The 10,293-nt window shown below is 37.4% G+C and overlaps 1 protein-coding gene across 1 annotated transcript; it reads right to left on the bottom strand.

The window, feature by feature from the left end:
* Nucleotides 1-579: 579 nt before the first annotated feature.
* Nucleotides 580-3,248, bottom strand: snrpg (small nuclear ribonucleoprotein polypeptide G). Its single transcript, XM_027163429.2, has 4 exons — nt 3,091-3,248; nt 2,836-2,858; nt 929-1,053; nt 580-751 (listed from the first exon to the last, which is right to left on the bottom strand). Exons 1-4 carry the CDS (start codon nt 3,120-3,122, stop codon nt 701-703), a joined length of 231 nt encoding a protein of 76 aa, XP_027019230.1. The 5' UTR covers nt 3,123-3,248; the 3' UTR covers nt 580-700.
* Between the last annotated feature and the right edge of the window lie 7,045 nt (nt 3,249-10,293).

The following is a 10,293-nucleotide window of genomic DNA, read 5'->3' as shown; positions in this document are numbered from 1 at the left end:
TGCTAATGACCAAACATTTGCATGGGTGGAGCTAAATGGTCCAAAAAGACAATACAGTCGTACATGCAAATGAGTCAGGACAAAAAAAAAAAACGAATAAATTTCAGTTCACTTGGAACGTCAGTTCTGAGAAACAGGTTTGTGACACCACCCAAATCCCAGCTTTCATCCACAGAAACTTGTCCCAAAGAACCACATTAAGCTTAAATAATGAATTGCAGCTGTTTGAAGGTAGTAGTCTTCAGACTCATTAGAAATAATTACAAATAGCAGCCATATTGTCAATGAGCCTCAAAAGATTATTTTTTCATTTTCACACGAAATAGTTTCCTCTTACAAACAAACCAATCCTCAACAGGATCAACGATTAATCACAATTTCTTGCTCTCTGTCAAAACAGGACGTAAAAGTTTATGTTCAAGTTAACTTACAAACATAAAAAGATTATAATAATATTAGAATAATATTGCACAAAATCACACAAAAGAACCAGAAGAATTAGAGATGCCACATGATCCTAATTGCAGTCTTGGTTTAATAATATTTCCATAAACAAAAAATAAAATAAGTGACACAATGACAGCTTATTCACCGTTTATTGAAAAGCAAACACAATTGTAAACATTATGAAAAAAAAAAGCTCATTCATACATTGCAGATTCAAAAAACAAGACGGGTTCAAGGATGAAGGAAGTCTTCATCATACTCTCTCCAGAGCCTCCAGCATGATAATACTGTTTCCTCTTATGACCTGTAAATAAAGAGAAAACAGCTCAGGGAAATCTTTAAAAGCAACTCAACCTACTGTACTACATAGCTGTATGTGGTACTGTTACATGTTTAATTCGTTTCATAAAATACCCCAAATATGCTTCTGACTCACAGTTGACTAGCTACATTTACAATGAGGGGATACAAGATTACTGACCACCATGCCAATAGTGTTCTGCTGCCCACCGGCAGACATTTCAATGCTGTCATCCACCACCAGATTCATAAACGGATCGAATCCTCGCAAGATTCCTTGGACGTGACGACCGCCATTCAGCTTCACTAAAGTTTAAAAAAAAAAGGGGGGGAAGGGAAAAATGTTTAGCTGGTTTAAAACATGTTTTGTAAGGTATCAAGGTAGCATGACGAGTACACCCAGACACCCCCCCACACACATATTTGCTTAACTACTTTTTCCTTTAAAATGTCAAATAAAAGTTTTGTAGAACCCAGTAATTTAGCTAGAGTTTTATGTGCAGCATCAACAAATGCACATCAGCTGCACCTGCTAATATTCAGAGCACTGAAATTCAACATCATTCAGGTGAGTATAAACAATATCAGCGTGTGTAATCTGGTTTGTGTTATAAAATTGGATGTAGAAATATATCCCATAATAATAATAATACTAATAATAATGAGGTCTTGAAGCTGTGCTTAACAAGGCTATGGATGAATTCATCAAACATTTTATTGTTTAACTAGTAAAGCAGCTGGACAGAAACAGTTTGGTGCTGATGTGACATGCAGTGGAAATCACTTCTGACCCTTCGGGTGTACTAAATAATACTAAATAAATAAATAAATTCTGTCAATAACCAAACACTGACCGCAATAATCAATGTTTTTTTTTTAAAAAAAAATCTATATAATTGTGCAGCGCTTTTAACAATCGACATTGTCTCAAAGTATAGAAACAGAATAAAAATGTTAGTGTAAAATTAAGTTACTAAACATCTCTAACATTTATCCCTAACGAACAAGCCCGAGGTGAGGGAAAACTCAGAGACGACGAAGAAATCTTAATAGGAACCAGACTTGAGAAATCCTCGTCGTCATTTGGGCGACACTGGACAGGAGATACTGTAAATGTAAATAATGTCCTTTCTACAACAGTTTATAGTCGGGTGGAATCGTGCAATTGAGAGCTCCTGATGAACTAAGACCGTATTAGTGTAGTGTAGTGTAGTTCCTTATAGCCTTTACACTAAATCTATCAGTTTTACAATCACAGTCAATGATCATTAATATTAGCTGGTTTCATGTTATTCGCTGTTGTCTGTCGTGCTGCGATTTCAGTCCAAAACGTTGTATGAATAGATGTAACAGTATCATGTTTGGTTGCGCGATATCGTTGTCTCGTGCTGGTCTGCTGGATTGCTCTTCAGTAACCGGCGACTGATAAGCAGAAAATGAGCCGCAGCGAGCGAGGAAAATGTAAATAAAAGAGGAAAAATGTAAGCTCGTCAGTATGGCAGTACTTAGTTTTGGATACTATAAGTCTGACCGTAGTCACAATGTCATCTGTATATTATGCAAGACCGTTTCTCTATGTTTATATTTAACATTTTGCACTATTTTATTACACTTTATTAAGCATTTCTTACATTTTGCACCTTAAATGTTAAGAGATAATTGTTAAGTCATTGTGACTTTAGACTTATGTTTACATATTAATTATTTGAGTTTTCCTGGTTGTTGACATTTCTGTCTTAATAACTGAGGGTATTCTGATCAGAGGAAGGTTAAGTTTAAAATATAAATGTTTAAATGTAATATATTTTTCTCCTAGTCCTTATTTTAAATGGGTCATAAAAATAGCAACAATTATCGATATCGAGCGATATGACACACTGATATCGTGATACAGTTTTCAGCCATATCGTCCAGCCCTATGTATGAATGTGTGAAGTTCTGTAAATCAGCCCTCAGACCTCACACTACATCCAATGTAAGGAACACATAATTCAGGGTCATTTTTCTGTTATTATAGCAAAAATAAAATAACATTAGTTTAGAAGAAAATAATAATAATGATGATGATGATGATAATAATCTACTCACGTGACAGTTTCTTATCCATAAACCTGCAAAACAAAGAGCATATTTATATAAATTACATTTCCAACACTTTAATACGTCCATTTTCTTGAAAACAGAAAATTAACAATGTAATTTAAAGGTTTTTGTGTTTCAGCTCTGAGGCGATTCATCATGCTAACCGGCTAATTAGCCAAACATGCTAACAAACACGATGAGAAAGCGGTTTAAACGCCACAGATAACGGTTTAAACCACACGTTTATCTCCACATACTTACTTCTTTAACTCTGGTGGATGTGCTTTGCTCATTTTGTGTGTTTTATCTACTTTTCCACCTCAAACGAAGACAGTAAAATGTCGTATGAAACACGTTCCTGGAAAGAAAACAAAAAGGAAAAACACGCGCGTAAAAACGGAATCGGTAGCACGTGCAGCAGCGCCACCTGCCGCCGTGGAGAGTAAACGTTATTGTTTATCCTACGGTGGCCACCAGGGGGCGCCCGTCTGCGGGCACAACTTACCTCTATGTGCCGAAATATGTAAAAATCTAAGTTTGATGCGCGTGCACGTGTGTTTTGCATTTGCACGTTTTGCACAATTGCATGTGTTTGACTGTGTTTAAAAGTATTTGCACGTGCTTTCTGTGCTTGCACATGTTTAAGTGTTTGCTCATATTTTTCTCAATATGCAAGAGTTGTTTCTAATGAAGTGTTTGCTTTGTTTGCACGATTCTGTGTTATAAATCATGAATGTGATGAATTATATATAATATACAGGGCACAAAAATATGGTGGAGTAAGGATCACTGACCGCAATTTAACCATATATATTTTCCATATATTAATTTGCGTGTGCATGTGTGTTGTTAAGACAGTCGTGGCTCAAGCGTTCCTGGTTCAAACCCCAGCGCTGCCAAGCTGCCACTGTCTGGGCAATTGAGAAAGGCCCCTTAACTCTTACTGCTCTAGTGATGCTGTATCATGGCTGGCCCTGTGCTCTTACCCCAACCTCCAAATTTGGGATATGCAAAGAAAGAATTTCACTATGCTGTAATGTTTATGCGACTTCATCAGAATGGCAGTGACCCGAGTTCAGTTCACAGTTAAGCTAAGATTGTGGTGTTTGATTTTATCCAAGATTTTGAAAATACATGATTAAATCATGTTCTATATATGAAAACACATTGTGTTAATTAATGATCTATTAACGATGAAATTTTGGACCTCCTCTGAGATGAGGCAGTCTCTGTAAGGATCTTAAAGAGGAGATACCAACTCCATGTGGTCTTTGAGGACAACAACTTCCTCATCAACACAACATTTGGCAGACTGTATATTTATAAGCACACCCTCCAGTGTCACCCAGATGAGGATGAGGTTCCCCTTTGAGTCTGGGTCCTCTCAAGGTTTCTTCCCTCACCATTAAAGAGAGTTTTTCCCTCACCACAGTCACCTCAGACTTGCTCATTGGGGATAAATACAAACACATTTACTCTCTCTCTCACTCATTTTCTACCGCTTATCCGAACTACCTCGGGTCACGAGGAGCCTGTGCCTATCTCAGGCATCATCAGGCATCAAATGCATTTAAATACATCTAATATTAATTTTGAATTTTGTATTCTACTAATCTTTATATTATTCTTTATATTAACCTTTTGATTTTAGTTTATGTTCTGTAAAGCTGCTCTAGGACAATTTCAATTGTAAAAAGCGCTATACAAATACATTTGAATTTAATTTGAATTGAATGCATTTGAATTTAAATTTTGTAAATTCACTGATTTCCATCCCCATTGTGTGTTGCCTATTTGCTATAATCCATTCTCTGTATGTCAATATGCTTTTTTATGCACGTGTTTTTCCTATTTTGCACCTGACAATCAGTTTACCATTCTCCTTACTCCTAAAGCTACAGTATTCAATCAGAAATAAATTGCACCTAAGTTTAATCAGTTGAACACACTGAGTCTGGATCGATCTGTTGTGATTGAGGCAGTTTCGTAACCCTTCCACTCCTCCAATTAGTGAAAGCCACAGAAAATGTCACTTCAACTTGAAATTTCAACCCTTCACCTTGGGGTTGTCTTAACCATAGATATAAATATCTGACACACCCCATATTCAGAGCTCTGTTTTACCAGGTAGATCTGACCGAGATCTGCCACCAGACAGCACATCACATTGATTTACACTGCAACTGAGTAATAGAAAAACAAACCAATAAACCTCTATAGTGATCAGGTGCCTATGTATAAATAGTAATGTAGCCATGAATAAAAAATGGTACCAAAATATCATTTGAGAGCAACTTCTTCCAACCATCATTTGGGGATGAGCAATGCCTTTTACAGCATGATTGAGCGTCTTGACATTAAGCAAAAGTGTTAACTAAGTGGCTCGGGGAACAAAACATAGAAAATTTTGAACTCCCCAGAACTTAATCTCATTGAGAACTTGTGGTAAATCTTCAAGAGGAAGGTGGACAAACACTCACTCTCACTCACTCACTTATTTTCTACCACTTATCCGAACTTCTCGGGTCACAGGGAGCCTGTGCCTATCTCAGGCGTCATCGAGCATCGAGGCAGGATACACCCTGGATGGAGTGCCAACCCATCACAGGGCACACACACTCTCATTCACTCGCACACTCACACACTACAGACAATTTCCAGAGATGCCAATCAACCTACCACGCATGTCTTTGGACCGGGGGAGGAAACCGGAGTACCCGGAGGAAACCCCCGAAGCACGGGGAGAACATGCAAACTCCACAAACACAAGGCTGAGGCGGGAATCGAACCCCGACCCTGGAGGTGTGAGGCGGACGTGCTAACCACTAATTGTGGACAAACAAAAACCCACAAATTCTGACAAACTCCAAGCATTAATTATGTAAATGATAAAAATATTAAAGCATAATCCTGACAAGTGTTTCTTGTGTCCCAGGCATACCCTGTTAGATTGATTATTTAAACAATCAATAGCTCTGAATGTTTACTCAAGGTATGAGTGCTATGTTTCAACTGTGAAGAGAGCATTTGTGGTTAAAAAGGATAAACCACCATGAAGAACAGGAAGCTGTCATTGGGGAAAATAGTCAGATATTCTAAAAATAGACTGGACTAACAACCAGATATCTTGCAGTTCAGTCAAGCAAAACAACAACAGTTGATGAACTTCAAACCTGTAAAACTGTTAGGGATTAGCGCAGATCCGTGATGGTTCTGCGCAGACTTATAGCCATGTGTGTTTGTGTTTGTTTGTGTCACGTGATTTCCTTGTCATTGTCTGTTCCTCCCGGTCATCACACGTGTTCCCTATTGTGTGTGATTACCCCTGTTGGTATATATGTGAGCCGCGTTGCCTTAGGGAGCGCGGTTTCATTGATTATATTGTGTATTCCCTGTGTAGCGTGGTTTATGTTTGTTGTTCCTCATGTATTAAACCCCTTTCATTGGAAGCTATCCTGCCTACGGGTCTGTCTCCTTCCACCTCTGCCAGGGTCCTGACAGCAACTTACTAAAAAACAACCTTAGTTAGAGAGCTGGACATCTGTATAATACTTAGGAACTACAAATAAAACAGAAAAAATTAAAGACATTAATGAATGGCATGAATTATACTTCTCTTTGTTAGTTTAACTGAGCATGGATGAGAACTGCAAGTAAGAACACCTTTATTATATTCAATCAATACACAAATAAAGACATATTTAAAGAGTAGCTTTGTACTCCAGATTAGATATAAATATGCAAACAGGAATATGATAAAATGATAAAAAAAAATCTAGTACCTACAAGCTATTATAGAAAATCTAAATAATAAATATTTAAATACATTTAAATGCATATACTCCAATTGTTTAAATATACATATTCATGCAGACTAAGAAACACAATCTCTAAATGTTAATAGAAGTTTTGTTAAAGTACTAAACCATTTTAAATTACACAATCCTAACATCCTACATATTAAGATCTGAGTAAATAGATGCCTTTGCACTTTTGGTGTTTGGCACTTTTGTTGCATAATATTTGTTGCATACACATTACAGCAAAATTCTTTTCTTCACATATCCCGCAGCTTGTCAGTGCCCAGGCTTGAACCCTGATCCTCCAATCAATAACCCAGAGCCGCTCGAGCCACCAGTGCCTGAAATCACAATCATATACATGGTATCATCCTTCTTTTGGAATTTGTTCAAAGAGAAATAATAATAATAATAATAATAATAATAATAATAATAATAATAATAATAATAATAATAATAATAATAAAAACCCTGTAATTCATCACTGAATGCAGCTTATGCCATATTCATCATAAACATCAACTTTAAGTAGACGGTAAAGGCATCGCCTCCTTTTACTGTAAATCATTTGCACAGTTCTGATCCATGGATAAACAAATAAGTTTCAACCTCATTTCACTTCCCCAAAAGTCTTTCTTATACATCTCAATATATTAAATTTATCCAAAGAAAAAAGCTGTAATTCTCATAATAAGAACTTCATTCATAGCACTATAAAAAACCTTTTTGGCACTACAGTCTGTCCACTATATTTTATAGTTCTGATTGAATAATATTTTTTCTCTTTAGTCCTGTGTTGTAAGGATCGATTGGTTTAGAGTATTATATAAAAGTCTGCCGTATTTTGATCCTCCAGAAAGATTTAAAACAAGACCAGACCTTGCCTCGTAGTATTAGTAGCGTGTGGTGAGTTGATATATATAGGATAACAAGAGTAATATAGTAATATAATATGGAACGCTGAGAAATGAAATGCCATGTGAAGTGTTTCTGATGTTTTCTTCTGGATATCAAGTCAAGTCAAGTCAAGTCACTTTTATTGTCACATCACCACAGCACATGTGCCTTGGTGAGTGGAATTCTTAGGAGCGAACTCCAGAAATTACAGAACAGTTATGCAGATAAGATATAGATAATGAGTTGACATGTGAAAATGTGCTCATATAGTTAGTGCAAAATGTATGTACAAAATGTACAATTAACAAACATAATGAAATCAACAGGTGAAATGTGCAGTATGCTCATACATATGGTCAGTACAATGTGTGTACAGTTAACAAACACATAATGGAATCAGCAAATGATCATGTGCAATATGCTCATACATGTAGTCAGTACACACAGTGTACTATTGGGAATCCTTATAGTAGCACTACACATTATATGCAATATGTACTTTTATATGTATATAATGTTCAGTTACTCACATTAGTAGTAGCAGATGAAATTGAGCTTATCATTGCAGTTTATGTTTTCCAAAATGTGTGTTTTGGTGTTGTGAGCTCCACAGCGATAGGGTGTAACCGGGCATGACGGCAGTGAGACCGTTTGAGTCCCCAATGGCTCTGTGCTCACACTGAGCCATTTTCCATTCAGAAATCGTAGTCCAATCCACACCTGGTCGGTCTGAGTCTGATTGCTCTCCAGTTCAAACAGCTGTATTTGTGTCTCAGAGACCAGGGAGACCAGTCCAATGTAATTCATTCTACAATAACTATCAGCCTCTTCCCAGGTCTTTTTCTCATTTACCAAGACTAAAATACGGTAACAATAAAAAGGAATTTGTTCTCCACAGAAGAGATCGTTCCAGCCATCTGGCAGCGTGTGAACGCAGTTCTCATTACCATCTATGTTATTAGGCTCACCTATTATCCACCTGAAAAAAGTACTTTGTTTTCCATCTTCCCACAACCAAATGGCTGGATTCACCGTGCTTCTGTACATCCCAATCCAATTGTAAGTTAGGTCTCCTCCAGTATTTAGCATCCTCTGGACTTCTTGCTCAGTAGTGATGACAGCCAGACCCCTGTAGTTTTGTTTGCAGTACTTCTGTGCATCATTCCAGGTCATGCTCATGGGAAAATACTTATATTCTCTCGTAAAACCTGCAGTTATCCCAAAAAGGACAAATAGCTGTAAAAAATAAAAGCTCCACATTTTCTCTGCAGCAAGCTTTCTGAGCTCTCTAGAACTATGTACAGCTTTAACACAATCTCAGCCAATGACTTTAACATTTGCATGACATTTACATTTGTTTTCTTAGATGCCATGACTAAAGCAATCTAGAAAGCAGGGAAGGAAAGTATTACATCAATTCTCGCAAACATATTGGCAGGGCTCTCAAGTTTTGAAGACAGGCAAGTGTGACATCTCCAATTCCCCCCTCCCCACGCAACCCCCCTCTCTGAGAGAGAGAGAGAGAGAGAGAGAGAGAGAGAGAGAGATAGAGAGAGAGAGAGAGAGAGAGAGAGAGAGAGAGAGAGAGAGAGATAACGACTGGTGTTGTTTATTGTAAGTGTTTGTTTCCTTTTTGGACTCCTTTATCATTTGTAATGTTGCTCCCATTTAAAACAGTTCAGCACAAGCCCAGACATGTTTAGGGTCATGATTGAGGACAATGTCCTGTCCAGAGACAAGCTGTTTCGTGTTGAGGTTTTGTTCAAACCGACCATCGAAAATACCCTCTCTAATGAATAATTGTGGCGAGAGGTCAAGACATGACCTAAAGAACCGATGTGTAAGAATCTAGTACACTGCTGTTTTGGTCAGAATAGATCCCGGTTTTGTTGGTTCTCAGTAAAGTCAGGCTTGTCTTTAGTGTTTAGATTTTTAAGTAGTAAGACTTTTAACAACAGTTGTTGTAGTTGTTAAGGCAGTCGTGGTTCAAACCCCAGCGCTGCGAAGCTGCCACTGTCGGGGCAATTGAGCAAGGCCCCTTAACTCTTACTGCTCCAGTGATGCTGTATCATGGCTGGCCCTGTTCTTTTACCCCATCCTCCAAATTTGGGATATGTAATGAAATAATTTCACTATGCTGTAATGTTTATGCGACTTCTTCAGAATGGCAGTGACCCGAGTTCAGTTCGCAGTTAAGCTGAGATTGTAGTGTTTAATTTTATCCAAGATTTTGAAAATACTTGATTAGATCATGTTCTATATATGAAAACACATTGCGTTGATTAATGATACAATAACGATTCAATTTTGGACCTCCTCTTAGATGGGGCAGAATTTGTAATCTTAAAGCATCTACCAGCTCCAGTTAGACTCTGCGATACAAATATAAGTGAGTTTAATCTGAATTTGAATTTAGTAAATTCATTTGATTTCCACCCCATTGTGTGTTGCCTATTTGCTGCATCCATTCTCTGTATTTCAATATGCTTTTTTATGCACGTGTTTTCCCTATTTTGCACCTGACAATCTAAAGCTACAGTATTCAATTAGAAATAAATTGCACTTGAATTTAATCAATAGAACACACTTAGTCTGGATCGATCTGTTGTGATTGAGGCAGTTTCGTAACCCTTCCACTCCTCCAATTAGTGAAAGCTACAGAAAATGTCCCTTCAACTCGAAATTTCAACCCTTCACCTTGGGGTTGTCTTAACCATAGATATAAATATCTGACACACCCCATATTCAGAGCTCTGTTTTACCAGGT

This window comes from Tachysurus fulvidraco, chromosome 10 (genome assembly GCF_022655615.1).
Source record: "Tachysurus fulvidraco isolate hzauxx_2018 chromosome 10, HZAU_PFXX_2.0, whole genome shotgun sequence".
NCBI lineage: Eukaryota > Metazoa > Chordata > Actinopteri > Siluriformes > Bagridae > Tachysurus > Tachysurus fulvidraco.
The sequence above is the reverse complement of the archived record's forward strand: the minus strand, read 5'-3'. Positions and strand labels throughout refer to the sequence as shown.